This window comes from Equus quagga, chromosome 13, assembly GCF_021613505.1.
Source record: "Equus quagga isolate Etosha38 chromosome 13, UCLA_HA_Equagga_1.0, whole genome shotgun sequence".
NCBI classification, from domain to species: Eukaryota; Metazoa; Chordata; class Mammalia; order Perissodactyla; family Equidae; genus Equus; species Equus quagga.
Genome location: NC_060279.1, coordinates 24403928 through 24423041, shown reverse-complemented (window position 1 = coordinate 24423041; position 19114 = coordinate 24403928). Strand labels below are relative to the sequence as shown.

The 19114-nt window shown below is 34.7% G+C and overlaps 1 protein-coding gene across 3 annotated transcripts in view; it reads left to right on the top strand.

Annotated features, from left to right (window-relative positions):
• Positions 1-19114, top strand: part of RCOR3 (REST corepressor 3) — a 45415-nt gene that overhangs the window by 3863 nt on the left and 22438 nt on the right. For all 3 annotated transcript variants that reach the window (XM_046683982.1, XM_046683980.1, XM_046683981.1), the window contains exons 3-7: positions 4802-4879; positions 7757-7809; positions 9706-9867; positions 11298-11422; positions 12145-12223. In XM_046683982.1, coding sequence (XP_046539938.1) covers positions 4802-4879; positions 7757-7809; positions 9706-9867; positions 11298-11422; positions 12145-12223 — 497 coding nt within the window. The remainder of the gene's footprint in view (positions 1-4801; positions 4880-7756; positions 7810-9705; positions 9868-11297; positions 11423-12144; positions 12224-19114) is intronic.

Below are 19114 nucleotides of genomic sequence, written 5' to 3'. Positions count from 1 at the left end.
CATAAACCTATCTATCCATCTTCAATCTGTCTTCATGGAGATTGTTCACCCATAGCCATCCAAGTCATTTGGAAGAAAAATTTTTAGGTGCCAAGATTATTATGATCCGAGTTTAGGAAAATTGAGAGAGGATTTTTTTGTGGAGGATATTTTTATTGGAGATGATAGTGATAGAAATTAAGGACATAAAGAATGAATTATCGAAATGAGTATTTTAGAAAATGTGAGTAGAATTGAGATTTAAGTTGGAATTACTGAAGTTAGGAGATTAGGAACAGTTTGTGCTAATTAATGGATCGTTGCTAAGAATGGCTTTATAAAAATATGCTAACTGGATTTCTGATTATTCCTTTAGATGCCTCTTTTCCTCTTGATTCTTTACAAGGTCTTCCCAACTTTTATTTAGTGCCTATTGACCATGCTTACATCAGGAGGAACAGTTTTGTGTGGCGATTGAGTATCTCACCGTTTATCATGTGCCTTTTAGCTAATAAGGCATAGTGACCTGACGTATCCAGGCCTTAGTTTTCTCATTTGTAAATGGGAGATAATGTTAACTTTATCACAAGATTAAGTGAAAATTAATGTATATAAAGCAGTGGTCTTCAAAATATTTTGCTTGCATTCCCATAAAAGAATTTTGAAAAAGATTCTTTCACGTATTTTTAAGTTGAAATCTGCTATTTGTCACTGGGTTTAAATAGTTGAAAAATGTAATCTCCAGTGTATTTGAAATATTGACACTTTGAAATAAAGCTATTATATCCTCATTTTAAATGCATCCATTTAAATATAAATACTATAATATTGTGATAGTATTTATTTTATGAAATATGTGAACAGACTCCTAACAGTCTGAAAGTTTACATTGTTCCTTTTTGTCTTTGAAATCATTTCCATGCATGCATTTTCCCCACAGAATTCTATAATATATTTTTGTGCCTAGAAGTGCTTTATTGATCATCTCTCCAATTTCTCTACTACTATAATATGTATTCTTATAAACACAAGTGTTCTAAGTGTTTAAATCTTTTCTGGCTTGAGTTATTACAATTAATGCATAATTGATTAAAATGATAATAGTCATGGTGCCTTGAGGAAAGGAGGGTTTTGCTGATACCCTTTGTTTGGCACTATAGAGGTTTTAAAATTTTAGGCAACGTACTCTTGTAAGATTTGGGGTGGGTGAGAGACCTGCCTTTTTTTTTAAAGCGAGAGAAGGTCATCTGTGAAGAAGGAGGTCAGAAGTAGAGAGAGCACAGAGCTTAGACTGCAGGTGAGTTCTCAGGCAGATCATCTTGGGAAAGAGAATATGGGGAAACTGAAGGTCTGAAAATTGATTCCCATAGAACTTATTCATGCTTATGTACCCCTTGGAAAGTCTTTGTTTACCCGAGTTTGAAGTTGGTGAATTAAGTATGTAATTCAGAGCCCAGTTTATAAATAGTAGAATTCTAAAAAAATATTTGGAGCGTCTTAAGATTCTCTGTATTTAAGTTCCTTATTTAGAATATTTGTTCCATGATTTCCATCAAAGTCCTTATTTTAAATGTCTTAAAGGAAATCTAAAAAGTAATAGGTTTTTATTTTTGTACTTATTTTGTACTTATTTTGAAATTTCTACAGCTATTGCTATTGTAGAAATCCTAGCTTATCGAAATTATACTTTTGTGGTTTAGTTGTTGGTTTTCCCCAATTGGTATCATAAATGTCCTTTACCAACTCCAGTTAAGAGATCTAAGATTTCAAAGGGATTAAACTTTTAAGTGTTTCATTTAATACTTTAAAAAACTGTTACAATTTTATTTTTAGAACCGTCATGCTACTGTAGTCTTCTAAAATTGTGGTAGCTTGCTATCTAGGTTTTGGTTGGTTGGTTGGTTTTTTAATCCATTCAGAAGATAGGATATTTCTAAACCTTTATTATTTTGTTGGTAAGTCAAGTTTGATTCTCAGTAAGAATTATTTCTGAATATCAAACAGTTTTAAGGTATAATTTTAAATATTAGATAGAAGCAAAAGAAAAACCACATTGGGTTTATGTCCTTTAAATAGTTTAGTTCATTTCTACTTTTTTAATGGAAAGGGTAAAACTTTTTTGGATTCAAAGCATCCTGAGGGGTAAATTGTTTTCAGTAATACCAGTTACTTTTTCCTGTTATTTTATAGGAGAGTAATCAGGTCTGAGAAAATAGAAACACGAAAAGGTCATTTCAGCTATTCAGTCTCATATTCAAGGGGTTGGTGAGAGAGGACATCAGCCATTTGAGTTAGAGCCCCGTGAGGTTTTATTCATTTATATTTTTATTTCATTGTTAGGGTGAGAAGAGGCATTTCCAGAGTAGAGAAAGAAGGAAACTTAAGAAAGAACTCTTTGATAAGCATATACTAGTAATGATAATGTCTTACATAGTGCTTACCGTATGTCAGGTACTTTCCATATATTAATTCATTTAGTTTTTGAACAACTCTGTGAAGTAGGTTTTCTCATCATCCCTATTTTTGAAGATGAGTTAAACTGAGGCACAGACAGATGAAGTAAATTTGCGCAAGGTCACAGAGCTAGGACGTGGCAGGACTGGGATTCATACTTGGAGTCTGGCTCTGTAATGGTTACTCTCTTAACTGTTATACTAAAATCTCGCATTTCCTGGGAACATCAGTCATCTCTTGGGCCTCATGGACACATACATGATCGAAAATGGTGGAGTCCAGTTCAAGGGTTAGGGAAAGAACGTTGTCAAATGCCTAATTAGGCATTCTCTGCTACCAGATGCGATTCCTCTACACGCACAGCCCATACTCCCGTATTAGAAGAGCTCTTAGTCCTCACAGCTTGGATGCCAGTTTCTGTCACATCAGGACCTTAATTACAGTGCTAAGACTTTTTTTGAAACTTAACTGTTATTCTTCATGGGGAAAAATACTAAAAAATAGTTTGTATCTGTTTAAGAAGAGCTTTTAATGAAGATATTTTAATTCAGACTTTCTGTAATAAAGACTCAGATGCAAAGAAATATGTTTAAATATTAAGTATGCTATTAAGATGTGAGACTTGATGGAAACCTTTCTTTGTTGCATTCCATGTTCTGTTAAGTAGGATTTAAATTATCTTACTGCCACAATCCATTGAGAAAAAGAATGAGTCCCATGTTAAAGGGTTTTAATTTAGGGTACTCACTAGACATAGCAATAGATTTATTAATAAGGCTTCTGACCAACTTAGGATGTCTGTTTTATTTCCATTGAGTGGTTTGGCTATTTTGCTTTTGTGTTTTTGTTTTATGTGGTTAAAAATTAGATATATATCTTAATATTAAAGTTTTTAAAAGACAGCTTAAAATTTCTTGTCATTGAGTATAAATATTAAATAGTGTACTTCTGATTTGCACTTTCTTAAATTCTCAGCTCCTGTTTTTGTTCTCTTTTATTAAAGATACTAATAAGAAAGTGTAATAGGTTTTGCTTTTAGATTTATTCTATAATTATGATTTTTCTGAAACTTTGATAGCTTCACTTGTTTCTCTTTTCTCCTTTCTTAGTTTTTCCCTATAGCAACCACATAGAATTTTTAAAATAATTTTAGATTCATTTTCACTAACACTGTATCATTCTCTAAATAAAATTTGTTGATGGAATATACAGTTGTGATCTATGATGATTAGCCAAAAATAAAAAAGCTACTGAATGATATATTATTGCTTGATAGATAACTTTTCTAGATTGAGATTTATAGTAGTAGCTCCTTTACTCCTGGAAATGAATGTTCTTTATTCCAAATATTTTGTAACTTTATAAATGATGACAGTTTAACCTCAGAATTCTGTTAATGTTTTATGTGAATAGTTTTGGAATTCTGGCCATTGGTTGGTGGTAGCTATCAATACCTCATAAAAGTCAATTATGACATATTCATAGACAAGCTTCTTAAAATAGGTGGCAACAATGGTTTATTTGTTGATAGTTTAATTAACATGAATGCACCTGAGAATTAGAAAGAAGCCAGAAAAAGACCATGGAGTAATTAAAAGACTTAACCCATGGGCATCTACTTGGCTCTGGGATAGCTGCGTCAGGCTGTCATTCATTCTGTCTATTCTTTACATGCAGTTTCAATAGAGCTTGATTTCTCTGACTTTTTAGTTTATAACAGATTATAAGTAAATTAGAATAGAAGCAATAGTATGCTTCTAGATTAGAAGTAGACTGATTACATTAAGAAGAAATGGCATTATTAACTTTTACACTTGTTGACTTTGTTTTCCTCTTACACAGAGCACATACTTTTATAAATGTGAAAGTTAATAAATAGAATTAAGTCTAAAAAGGAATAGCTGACAGACTTCTAGCAAGGAATAAGATTAAGTAAAAATCATAAAAAGCAGATACAAGTGTTTAAAAATTACAGTGATCTTAGCCTGTTTAGATACGGGGCAAAACACTGTTAACCTACCACCTGAGGTGTGCTCTCTGGTTTTAAAAGTCAAGAGTTTTTAATGACTCCTAACTGATTTAGAAGGTTAAATCAGATTTATTACCTGTCAAGAAGTAGGGATATATAATGTACTTAAGAAAGTCTTTTTAAAGGGGGTGAACTTCAGTGTTTGTGAAATTTCCTTCATTTCCATAAATGGGATATTTACTATATTTAATGTAAGTCTGTTTTCCTTCTCTTTGTTTTCCTGTACTTTGTTTCCTTGTCCTCTTCTGTACTAAAATAGAAATAAAGCTTATTTTGTTTACACTTATTTTAAATGTAAATAAAACCCATCATATTCAAAGTAATTAATTTTTCCCTCAGGTGCTACAAAGTACACAGATAAAGACAATGGAGGAATGCTTGTATGGTCTCCATATCACAGTATCCCAGATGCCAAATGTAAGTTTTCTGAAATTGAATATTTGTGTCAGTAGGGATCTATTAACCAATTCAAAATGCAACTTTGTATTTGTTTTTGAATCTCTTAGATTCTCATAAGAAAATAGTTTGTCTTTGTTTTGTTTTGTTTTTTGATGGAGGTTGTTATATTAGAATGTTTTTCCTTTTGAAAGATAGGGGGTTGATCATTCCAATTTGTGTCAGGCCCAGGAAGACTGAAAAAACCTAGGATCTGATGGCATTGCTGCTTAAATCCTCAAGCAGGGGAGGGAGTTACTATGTAGACATCTGCACAGGCTTTTCCTCAGTATATGGAGCTGTAAAGACATGCCTTCAAACTTCAGAGAGCCCACTATCATTACCATTTTAAAGAGGAAAGGGGAAGGAACTGACTTCAGCAGCCATCAATCAGGTCATCTTGTGCTCTCCATTTCTGGACGGAGACCTTCTGGATCATTGACCATGCACTTCTTGAATCATGGTGTGGCTTTAGACTTCAATGTGATGTAGCGGACCTGATCCTTTGCGGCACATCAGATGTAGGAAACGTGCAGGTAACAAAACTGAGATCCCCGCCCCTCCATTCAGTTATCATTGAATTTATTAAAACAAACAAACGGAAATCACTGAACAGCTATTCTAGCAGCTGTAAAATAAGCTTGTCTTTTTCAGATATTTGCTAAATCTTAAAAATGTCCCATGATTGTTTATTTAGTCCCAGGAAAATTAATGATGTCCTATAATCACGTGCATAGTGTTAAGTCTAATCATACATATTGATGCAATAAGAAAACTAGAAATTGACAATTGAATATTATTCTGCATACCTGATAATTCTTCCTATTTAGGAGTTTTAGAATGCCAACAATAGGTCTAGCTGGTAATCTAGGAATTATATGCCCTTGAGGCATTCTTAACAGAAAACACAAATTGTACATTTGGCCTGGCACTGTATACTGAGAAACCTGAAAGAGACTATCAGGTTTCTCTGGTTCAGTCTTCATTACAGGCAAAGATTTTCATTCACAAACTGAGCATCAGAGTGTCATTGGCTTTTGCTGTTTTATACAATGGTGCATTTCTTACCAAAGTGGAAAACAAATTCAGAAAGCCAACGTATCCTGGTAGCGTGGTGTCCATGTGGAATATCCAACCGAAGGTCTAGGGCAGTGGTTTTCAACCCTGGCTGTGCATTGCAATCACTTGGGGGAACTTTTAAAAAACACTACTGATGTCTGGTCTCTGTCTCAAACCAATAAAATCAGAATCTTCAAGGGTGGAGTCTAGACTTACTCCTTAAAAAATCCCCCACTGATTCTACTGCACAGCCAGGGTTGAGAACCACAGGTCAATTGGTATTGTTTAGCCTTCTATTTATAGGACTATAAGACAGTTTTGTTAATCAGCATATATTTAGACCTATCATGTTTAAATGCTGTAGGTTCTGAACAAAATGTAATACTTGGATTTTCTGCATCAAAAGCTTACAGTCTTAGGGAGATATAATAACATCCATAAAAAATAGTTCTTGTTCTTACAGCATTACAGTCATGCATCACTTAACGACGGGGATGCATTCTGAGAAGTGTGTCAGGCGATTTCGCTGTGTGGACATCATAGAGTGCACTTACGCAAACATATGGTACAGCCTGCTGCACACCTAGGCTGTGTGGCACTAACCTTATGAGGCCACCGTCATATAGTGCAGTCTATTGTTGACCGCAGCGTCGTTATGCGCGCATGACTGTATTGTTATAACAGCACGTTTATATATTAAACTGTACTGTACTGACTAATAATAATAGCAAACTCTCATATAGTACTTAAAACGTGCAGATTCTATTCTAAGCACTTCACATATATTAGCTTATTTAATCCTAGGAGGAAAGTACTGTTTTTGTCACCAATAGAGTGAACAAGCTAAGGTACAAACAGGTCAAGTAAATTACCCAAAGCCAAAAAACTAGTGACAAGGCTGAGAATCAAGCCTAGGCAGACTAGCTGTTCTAAGATCAGAATTCTTAACCACTGTTTCTCAAAAATGTGCTTAAAGAATTAATTTATATGTGTGTGTGTGTGTATATATATATATATATATGGTATAAAAGATTAAGAGGGAGTGACTATATGGACGTCACATAAAACTGAGTCCTGCTAAATGTGAAGTGGTAGACTTCTCAGCACTGAGGCCTTAAAATAGCCAGTATATCATCATTGAAGCTATGCTTATCTAGTAATCCCATTGGCTTGATTGCATATAGAGGATGAATGAAAATGGAATATTCAAATAGAATATTCAGACATCTTTTGTATAGCTAGTAGGAAGAGCTGAAGAAAATTTTAGGGATACTGTAGCTTACTTAGATGTGGTGTTATTCTGTATAGCTGACAAAACTAGATAAACCATCCTTTATTACAGCAATCAGAAAGGAGGGCAAAGGATGATAAAGGCTTTGGGCTAATTCTAAATATGAGATGGAATCTTAAACAGCTAAGTCTCTTCAAATAAAGACTGCAACAGAAAAGTCAAGAAATTATCTAGTATTTTACGCTGTAATTAGGCTCTTTTGGCTGCCCACAGATTAGTTTTTTTTTGTACACAAAAATAATTATAGTAATGTCATTGCATTTAATAAGCATATGGTATATAGTCATAGAGATAAGTCATATCAAACAAAATTTTCAACCAAGTGACCTTCTGATCCTGTTCATAGAAGTAAAAGTCTTTTTTGTAACATTTCATGGAAAATGACTTTGGCTATGTTTTTACCCCTGGGCTATAAGTTTTTTTTATTTTGCTTTGTTTAAAAAAATTGGTAGACCTGGCCAAATGAAGCAAATGAGAATAATTAATTATATAACATTGTTTCATTACAGTGGATGAATATATTGCAATTGCAAAGGAGAAACATGGCTACAATGTGGAACAGGTATGTAGAGAAACATTTTAATAATACGGCTTGCCTCAGTATTTACCAAATACAAAGACCATCTCATGGTAGTTTCTGTCCTAAGCAGGTGCCTAAGTTCACCCAACTTTACAGATACCATGAAAGTCCTAGCAAAGTCTGACCTTTCAACATGAGGGATTTTGCTTTTCTAAACATCGTTCATCTCGAGGGCATGAACATTTTTCTCTCAATACCTCTGTTTCTTATTCTGCTTTGAGTTCTAAAAGTATCTGAAAACCTTTAGGATTACTCTGGCAAATCCTTACCAAAAAGGGAAAAATTTTTTGAATACAAGTAATTCTCTCTGACTTTTTAATTTAAAAGATATAACAGTTAAACTTTTTATCTAAAGAAATCTTTAAGACTTCTAAATTTTGAATGAAATAATTCACAAAGGACTTTTTTTCAATTAGATAACTTTAAAAGGAGATATATATATATATATATATATATATATATATGGCATATGGTTCATAAAATGAAAATGAAATACGGATTCTTAAATCTCATTTCAGTGTGTTAGATCAACCTTTATCAGAAGTATTAGTAAAATAAGTGAATTATCTGTAACCTGGATTAAGAGCTAACTTTATAGTCAGTGACCTGTTTGGATAAAAAATAATTTCTGTGAAATTGAGATGTTTAAATGTAGTTAACTTTTTTGTGGATTTTGAAGGCTTTATGTATTTTGTTTTCAAGCCTTGACTTTCTACTTAATATTTGTTTGAGAAACTTAATCTTTTAAAATGTGACTGCGTGTACATTCATTTTCATGTTCATTTTAAAGAAGTATTACTGAAGTACAAAAAATAAGTTTAAAACTCGTCATTTAAAAAGTTGGTATATCTCTTCTTAAAAAATAAAACTTGGTGCTGTCCTGGTGGCATAGTGGTTAAGTTCATGTGCTCTGCTTCTGTGGCCTGGGGTTCGCAGTTTCATGTCTTGGGTGCAGAACTACACACCACTCATCAAGCCATGCTGTGGCAGCATCCTACATACAAAAAATAGAGGAAGATTGGCATAGCTGTTAGCTCAGGGACAGTCTTCCTCGAGCAAAACGAGGAAGATTGGCAACAGGTGTTAGTTCAGGGCCAATCTTCTTCATAAGTGAAAAATAAAAAATAAAACTTTATTCCCTAAATGATACTCAGTACCTTATAGTAAAGATAAAGACCTACTGCTTATTTATAATAGAAGGGAAAGTCGTGGCGTTGTTGGAAATTGTCCGTTTCAGGCTTTCTTGTGCTTTGGTAATAAAGTCATTGAAATTATTAATATGCCTTATAATAATTGCTTGTGTACATCATGATAATAAAGAACTTTAAAAAATATATGTGGTGAAATATTGTTAAAGTTTCGCTTGAGGTTCTCTTATTTCTTGGGAGCATTTAGCACATGGTATACTTCTAAAAGGTTAAATAAAACTTAAAAATTTCTCTACTAAGTCTCGACTGAGCACTTCTAGTGTTGTGTTATACTTGGTAGTTTCCTTTAAGTATTGATTTACTGGATATTTTTCATTTTAGCATATTTTTCTCAACACATTGACAAATGAGTAAATGTGGGTGAAAGTCTTGATATGAGCCTACAAACCTGCGTTAGTAATTATAGTCACTCTCCTCAGCTCACTGTTTTTCCTAGATTCTGCAGCAAATATGGTATGTAAGAACATTCACTGTTCTGAGGCCCTGATTTAAAAGAAATAGATAAGTGAGCTCTGCTACCTGGGCACCCTGGTTAAAAGCCCCAAACTGTGAGTGTATCTTCAGTTGAAAGTCATGGGCTTCAGATTTTAACCACATTTGTGTTTAACTCTCTTAAGTGTGATGGAACATAAATCCATTAAAACCAAAGGGGAATGATTTCTCTTCAAAGGCACTTGGCATGTTGTTCTGGCATAAACATAACATTGAGAAGTCCCTTGCTGATCTCCCTAATTTCACTCCCTTTCCGGATGAGTGGACAGTGGAAGATAAAGTCCTATTTGAACAAGCCTTTAGTTTTCATGGGAAGAGCTTTCACAGGATTCAGCAAATGGTACGGTAATTTTGATCTTACTCTGATTCATATCTGAATGATATCATATGCTCTTATTAAATACTTCCTAATTATTAAATACAAAAAAAGTTTTCCAGTCTAATTTTAATTTTTAAAAATAGTTTGAAATAGGTATATTTGCATACAGTCCTATTTTCGACAACTATTCTGTTGCATGACAGTTGTCCTATTTTACTGTAATGCATTAATTTTTATTATCACTTACATATATGTGTAATAGAGTTACTAAATATGTTTGTTGTTCCAGGAAAAAAAATCATAATTTCAATTTTATTTTTAAATGTTTCATTTTTTAACATTAGGATTCTATTTTCTAATTCATATTCCTTTGGATGTGAAAACCAATTTTTGACAATTCTGTATTAATTCATTGTTCTTCAGGTGCTGTTGCTTTTTTTTTTAAGGGGAAAAACTGCTCTTTATTTCTAGTTCTGAAATTTTTAATGTTGTGTTGAAATAATATAAACCTGAGAAGTTGCTGCATTAAACTCTTCTAACCTGAATGGATGAAAATTAGATAATTTTTGCAAATATATCTAAGTGTCTTCCATAATTGAAGGGAACATTTTTGATTGGGAGTGTGCATCCTTGTTTGGCAGGATGACAAGTCGGTGCGTGGTCATTAGTCATTTTAATACCCAGAAACTATTTGGTAGCTAAAGACTGTTTGCATTATTTATGATTTTAAAACCTGGATTTAAAATAAAATGATTCCACAAATTCATTTTTAAGAATTGAATAGCTTTTCTTGAAAACATTGTGCTAAGTGAAAGAAGCTAGACATAAAAGGTCACATATTGTATGATTCCATTTATATGAAATATCCAGAATAGGCAAATCCATAGAGACAGAAAGTAGATTAGTTGCCAGGGGCTGAGTTAAGGGGGGAATAGGGAATGACTGCTAATGGGATAGAGTTTCTTTCTGAGGTTATGAAAATATCTGGAATTAAATACTGATGGTTGTACAACTTAGTGAATATACTAAAAACTTCTGAATTGTATGCTTTAAACTGGTGAATTTTATGGTATGTGAATTATGTATCAATAAAAAAATTTCAATTTATAGAGGGAAAAAAAGAATAACTCTAATGAAAACAGATATTGGATAGTAACATTGACTGTGCTGGGGACTCCTGGGGCCATTCTCACCATGTGAGTTTGTAACATTTTTCTATCCCCTGCCCCCTCAGAGCAAATAGGAATGTTCATTCAGAAATGTCAGTGACATAGGTGTGGTGGGCTACCAACAGTTTTTTAGCTCCATAATTCATAAAGGTACCTGTGAAAATATTTGTCATCTATGCTTTTGCTAAGTATCAAAGAATAATATCAGAAATATTGTTCATTCTGTTAATCAGAGTTTATGAGTTAAACTTACTGATATTAACATGATTCTTTTTTTTCAAGCTTCCAGATAAGACAATTGCTAGCCTTGTAAAATATTACTATTCCTGGAAAAAAACTCGATCTAGGACAAGCTTGATGGACCGCCAGGCTCGTAAACTAGCCAATAGGCATAATCAGGGTGACAGGTGGGTTGGCTGCCTTTTATGATTACATTGTTAGGGGCACTGTTATTGGGTGGCTTGCATTCCCTAAGGTGGAGAAATTATCGCAACACATTGTAAATACATCTTATCCTTACATACATGTTTCTGCTCTGACAGGAAGAGCTGAGTGATCAGAAATCTTAATAGTAAGACCTCCTCAACTCTTTAACTGTTAATCATAGCCAGCAAACATTGCAATCAATGCTTCCTTTTAATATTGGTATATTCAATACATACATTTGCAATATATTGAGAAATACATTCTCTAGAAGATGCTCTTTCCACAATTACCTGAGTAACTGAAGTCCGCATTATTGTAGATGTATATTCCTGGTAGTATAAAATCATTTTTCTTCCTGGTTTTTGTCTGCCTTGATCCTCCAACTGGAGAACTGAAATAGTAAGTATTATATCGAGTTAATATATCTGTTCTCTTTCCCAAATATTTCTTTCTAAATATCTTTCCTACTGGGTCTCTATTTTACAGCTAGAAATGTTTGCTAAGATGATTCTATATGCCCCAAATGATAAATGTTTCTAAACACTACAGAAATCTAAATTATAAAAGCTCACCTTCCCAAGGACGCCTCCTGTTCTGTTGGGGAATATTCAGTAAAATTATTAGCAAGGTATATTACAGTTTGATGAGAGCACCAGACTAGAATAAAAAGAGAATTAAGTGTACTATCTTTGTTTGTTCTCAGTGATGATGATGTGGAAGAAACACATCCAATGGATGGAAACGATAGTGATTATGATCCCAAAAAAGAAGCGAAGAAAGAGGTAATGATGATCATTAGAGTGCTTGTAATTGTTCTACAAATCCACTCAAGAGTGAATAATATTTCATATTAAGAAAAATGTTTTTATATAATGGTTTAGGAGACAGTAAATTTCAATGTTAATTAGAGGTTTTTGGAAAAACAGTATTATCGAGAACTCTGATTAGCCAGTGGCTTAAGTAATTTTTGGGTTATCTCATCCACACAAGTATAAAAGCTCTGCCACAATCCCTACCTAATTTTTAATCCGTAGAAAAGAAATAAAACCACCCTCAGATTATATAGTATTAGGTGTAAAATTATGCTTTCTGGGTTTGTTACCCAATTTTTCTTGAAAATACTTTGTTACATGTTATAGGAAATTAGAAATTAGTAACAGGTTATACTGACGGCAGTGAAAATTGAAAGCTGCCTCAAAGGAAGAGCTGGAAGAATCCCCCACTAGAAAGGCACTCATATTCCTCAATATTGATGGTAATGATAATAACTTAAAATCATTAAGGAAAGGCTAAATTGATATACATGCTCATCTATTAATGCAAGGAATTATGTAATTGTAAAAAATAGACCAGAAGTTCCAGGTAAAGGCTTGTGAGGTATAGGCAGCTGTAGAGTAGCGAAAATAACCTTGACACTGGAGACAGAATGTGACCTCAGCCAGTTTAATGACTCCTGTTGCTCTTAAGGGACTCAGTGCCGTGGCCCAGTCTGGTCCTTGTCATCATCTTAAACTCTTGTCAATGAAATTTTTAAAATCCTACTCTTATCTCAACTTGATATTTTACTAATTTTCTTACTACTGCTAAATGTTCTCAGACTCTTCGATTCCTTCATTTTTTTCCAAGTCTGCCTCGTTTCCTTGAGCCATAGACCCAATGATCAACTACTTAAATTGCTCCTTTCCCGATGTTTTTAACTCGCCATTTCCCTTATCTTTCTGCTATACTTTCCTTAACCCCATAAACCTGCAATGCTGGATCAGTTGCTGTTCTTGGTCTGAGAGGTACAGCAGGAGAAAATAGCACAATCATGTAAACTGTTGCTACTTATAAAAAAGAGTTTCTGATCTCAGTGTAGTCGTTAGAGCCTTTCAGTTTTTAACGTCTAAGCCTCAGGTTTTCCCACTGATAAAATGAAAATAATAGGATTGTTTTGAGAATCAAAGACGTAATATGTATAGAAGCACTTATTACTGTACCCAGTATGTAGTAAATCTTAAATAAAAGTTGTTTTCTTATCTGAGCAGCTATGTTGAACTATTCATCCCTTTCTACATGTTGCCTACCACTGCTCCACTCCCTGAAAAACTTGGCCGGTAACTTTACCTTCTGCTTTACAGAGAAGATAGCAAGCAGAAACTCCCTTAAATTCCAGCTCTTCCCCGAACCTCTGTGCTACCATCCTACCCTTTTCACTTGGGTATATTTCCACTTTGAACACTGTATTCAAATTACTGTATTTTGCTCACTAAGCTGTAAACTCTTTGCAGTCAGGAACTGAGTTACATTGTGCATCTTGTATCCCCTTGCACTTTACGCAGTACTCATTGTCCGCTTCCTTGCAATACTTTATATGATCAGACTTTTAAAGTGTAACAAATGTGGCAATATGAAATGATATTCAATGTTTACGGAATGAACAGGTTGTGCCTGAATGCCTCAATAAGAAAGGTCTGTTCCCCTGTTCTGTATAGTTTCACTGCTTGTTTGATTCTAGCCATCTCTTCATATCGCCTTTAGGACTTTTCCCCTCAGTTATCCCTTCTCTATGCCTATCAGCCTTTTCATTGCAGCCCAAGATATACTCAGGTCTTCCATTTAAAAGCATAACTCTCTCTCAACCAGCCTGGAAAAAACTGCACTCCTTAGCACTGCTTCACTCTTGAGTTGCTTCGGCCAGTCCTCTGTCCCTTCACTTCACTGACGCTGCTGGCAGAGGTCACCAGTGACCTCCTAATTACCACAGCCAGTGATTGATTATTCATTGTCTTCTACTTGCGCTTTCTATATCATTTCAAGTTATTGCCCCTCCCTTTTCCTGAAAATCTCTCTTTGACTTTTGTAACACCATTCTGATTCCTGTCTGCCTTTTTAACCATTGTGTCTCAATTTAGTGACTGACTTTTCTCTTTCTCTATTACTCTATTCAGTTTTTCATTACTGTTTTTAATTCTCTCTTAAATAACAGTAAATTTTGTGCTTTTTGTCTTTGTTCTTCTGTGTGACTGGCTTATTTTTATGTTCTCATCTCTTCTCTAAATTATTGAAATTTTCTATCTTATCTCCATGCCTGCAGACTCTCCATACCACACCTTCCAGTCCATTCTTCACTTTGTTGACGGAGCAATCATTTTAAAACCAGATTTAGTGCTTGCAACCCTTCCATGGCTTTGTCTGTAGGATAAAACACAACTCTCTAGTTAGGCATTCTCCTCCCCTCCCTACATATTTCAAATTACTAACAGTGTTTTAGATAAGACTTTTAGTTCCCTGGCTTTTGTCTTATGGTTATATTGGTCCCTTTTTTCTGGAATTCCCTTTCTTCCCAAATCTGCCTAGGAAATTCCTCATAACTCCACAAGATGTAACTTCTGTGAAATCTCCTGTGCCTTATCTTGAATTGACTACCTCCTTATTTTTCTTTAAATCTATTGCAGTACTCATTGAGCTGAGTGGTAATTATTTACTTACCGTCTCCCATCCCCCGCCTGCCTCTCCCTGGGTAGTAAGCTCTTTAAGAGCAGGCATTATTGTGTCTTACCTACAGGGCCTGGTACATAGCAGGCATTCAGTCAGATTTGTTATAATGAATGAGAATATGCATTATAAACTCTTAATTACTGTACAGATAGGAGAAATTAGAGATTTGAGTTTAGTTATCTAGAAAGTGTATGTATCTGGAATACTGTTTTGTCCAACTATTTGAGATGATACAAACGCATTGGTCTTTTGTTTGCCTGTGATCTCGTCCTCTTGGCAAATAACATGAGAGGAGTATGAGTTAAAAAGTATTAAAAAGATACTGCAAGGTGTGGTCCAGGGCTGGCACGGTCTGTCAGCAGCTTTCATTTCTCTGCTCCTTCACAACAGATGGGGACACCAAGCAGAGGATGATACTGTATTATTGCCTTTAACACAAATCTTTATAGCTGCCTCTGCATGTTACTGACACATTATATAGAAGGGTTTTTTTTAACTTTTAAAAATTGTGAACTCTACACACCACAGAGTATGTGCAGTTTAAATAATAATAATAAAACAAACACCAGTGTGTCCATCACTGGGCTCAAGAAACAGAAGTCCTGTGTGTATGTTTCCTTCACTGCAGCCCACTCCCTTCTCACCAGAGGGAACTTCTGTCTTGAAAAGGGAACCCTACTCTGAAATTTAGCCATTATTCACTTCCCTTTATTATAGTTTTATCACATATGTATGTCTCTCTAAGCAACTTTTCATTTAGTTTTTTCCATTTCAAACTTTATTTAAATGGAATCATATTGTATGTATTCTTCAGCTACCTGCATTTTTTTATTGTCCAACATGTTTTTGCAATTCATTTTCATTGTTATAGTATTCCGTTTTATGTATATGCCACAACTTATCCATTCTCTTATCAGTGGACATCATTTCCAATTTTTGGTTGTTATGAACAATATGGATAAGAACACATCCTGAATATGCATATGTAAGAGTTCCTTTGGGACAGTGGTTCTAGCTAGGTTTAATATTGCCCCCATAGGGGCATTTAGAAATTATGGAGATGTCTTTCGTTGTTACAGTGATTATAGGGCACCACTGGCATATAGTGGAAAAGGGATGCCAGCTCTCCTGAAGTGCACAGCACTTCTGCCTTAGAGGTTATTTTGTCTATATAGCTTTACCACCTTTCTTTTGTTAAGTGTTTGCCTGGTATGTCTTTATTATTTATTTTCAACATTTCTGTGTCCTCACGCTTTAAGTCTGTGTCTTACAAGGAGCATATAGATGGGCTTTTACATCTTGTCTGGAGAGTTTATCCCCTTTATGTTGGTCATGATCACTGATCTCTTTGTATTTTTGTTCTTTCTTATTTTTACCTTCTATTTGACTTGATTTTTCTAGTTATCTTTTCCCTCCTTTGTGCCTTTTTTCTTTTTTTGGATTAAGAATCTATCTCTCGTTCCATTTTTTTGCTTTCTACTAGTTTGGGGATGTTTCTATTTTCTATATTCTTATTGTCTACTCTGGAAATTTTATCCTACATATTTAACTTAAAGTCTAATATTGGTGTTTTTAATGACTTTCTGGTTAATACAAAGCCCTTAGAATGCTTTGAGTTCAACCACTACACTCCTGATTTAATGCTATTTTTGTCTGGTTTTAGTTAGATCTTGGTTTTTTAAATCTCTCAAATTAAACATACGTTCAGTGTTTATTTAGATTTACCCACGTGTTTAAAATTTACTGTGCTCACCATTCTTTCTTGAATCTTAGACCTTTCTTTGAAACTAATTTTCCTTTTTCCTGAAGTTCTTTGCAAATTAGATTAGTGAAATCTTTTGGTTATAAACACAGTCAGTCTTACACAGTCAGTCTTGGTATGTCCAAGTGCCTGTTTCTCCTTTGTTCTTGATGCCTTAGTTTTACTGGTGTTAGACTCCTAGTTTGGTAGTTATTATTTGAAGATATTATTCTCCTGCTTCTGATTTCTATCATTGCTGTAGAGAAGTCTTGCAGTCAGGCTAATTGTCATCCTTTGGAGGTAATTTGCCTTCTCTCTGTCTGCTTTTATGATCTCTTCTTTGTCTTTAGTGTTCTATAGTTTCACTTCGATGGATCTGAGTATGGATTTCTTTTTTTAAACTTGCTTTGGATTCATTCTGCTTCCTGAATCGTATGTCTTAAGTTCTGTAAAATTTCCATTTGTTGCCTCTTTGAATATTGATTCTCCCTCATTCTGTTCTTTCCTTTCCTTTGAGAATCCTTTTAGAAATATAATGGACTTTCACATGTCTCTTAAGCACTCATATTTTCCCTCTGTTTGCCTTTCCATATTTCTATACTGCCTTGTGGGCATTTTTCTCATATGTACATTCTGAGTCATTAATTTCTTTTGAGCTCTATCTAATCTGCTAAGTGACCCATCCATTGAGTTTCTAATCTTGTTGATAATATTTTTTTTTATTTCTGGATGTTCTTTTTGGTTCTTTTGCATATCTACTTGGTCGGTTTTGATAGGCTGATTCCTTATAAGAATATTCCCTATTTTCAATGCTGTCTTTTATTTCTTTATACACTATAGCACATTTATTGTATTCTGTTTATCCAGTAGTTCTAGTGTCTGCAGTCTTTGCAGACAGAATTCTGTTGTTTGCTTCTGCTGTCTCTCACTTATGGAGATTGTTTAGCAGTTTGTGGTTGGGAGCTCATTTTCCTTGGAACATACTTGTGGAAAATTCTTGAGACCTCGGTTTAAAGTGCATTCTTCTAGAGACAGTTTGCATTTGCTTCCACTAAGTGTCTGAAGGCTCTGCCAACCTGAGACACTTCGAACTAAATTTTTGATTTGGGGATTTGCAGGCCAGACGGGTCATAAATTTAGTCCCCAAACCTGCCTGAATGTAGGCTTATGGTTAGGAATTCTCAGGGGAGACTTTCTTTGGTTTCTTTCCTTTCCATTCAGCCAAGGGTGAGATAGGCATGACTCCCTTTAATCATCCTCTCCCTCTGCAGGGCAGGGGCATTTTTCTGCCTTGCACAGTGATGGCATCCCCTTCCAGAGTTCTGGCCTTATCTCCTGCCTGTACCTGCTGTCCATTGAAGCTGGGCTTTAGGCAAATGCCAGCTCCTGCATACTCACTTGTCTGTCTGGAGCCCTGCTTTCTCATCATTTCTGGTCTCTGAGGAATTTCCTCACCTCCCTGCTAGCTCAGAAATGAATTTTAAAAGATTTTGTAAAACGTACTTGATCTGGCAATTTTAGGAGTTCTATCCTCGGAGGAGTTTCCTTGAACATCGAATGTGCCATGTGTTGCTTTGGGTTGGGTTTTAAGCAACGAAAGTGGATTATGCTTCCGTTGTACAATTGTTTTGTGACTTTTAGTCAGAGTTCCTTTTCTAAAGAACTGGATTATTAAATCTCTTCAGTGAAATAGCCTTCAACCTAATAGACAGTTTCTAATGGATTCCCGTCTCAGAAACACAGAATAATATTGTATTTTTATGTCATACTTTAAGAATATTGCAAGTAATAATGAAATCCTACTTGAGTTCATGTCATCATTAAAACTTTCCTACCTCATCATAAACACAAATTCACATTTTATTTTATTCATGTGAAGATGAATAGACAAGAGTTTAGAAATGTTGTCAGGATTAAGATAATTCTGTGTACTTTTTAACCTTAAGAGGCATAGTTCTCTTTCAACAACTCTAAAATGAGGATGAAATGTTATCTCTTTTTCACTAGAGGTCTAATCTGCCACTTGTCATAATTCCTAATTTTCCCCTTTGTTACTTTGTTAAAAAATTTTGCACTGGGCTGGCCCCATGGCATAGTGGTTAAGTTTGGCACACTCCACTTTGGTGGCCCAGGTTCATGGGTTCAGATCCTGGGTGCAGACCTACACCACTCATCAGTCATACTGTGGTGGTGACCCACATGTGAAGTAGAGGAGGATTGGCGCAGATGGTGGTTCAGGGTGAATCTTCCTCAAGCAAAGAAGAGGGAGATTGGCAACAGGTGTTAGCTGAGGGCAAATTTTCCTCAACAACAACAAAAAAAACCAAAAAACTTTGACATAATAAGTTATAGCTTTTTTCTTCTTTTTTTTTTTGCCCTTTATTGCTGAGGGAAGATATATCCCATCTCAACACAAACAGGAATACTTTATAGAGTCTGACTTATATTTTTG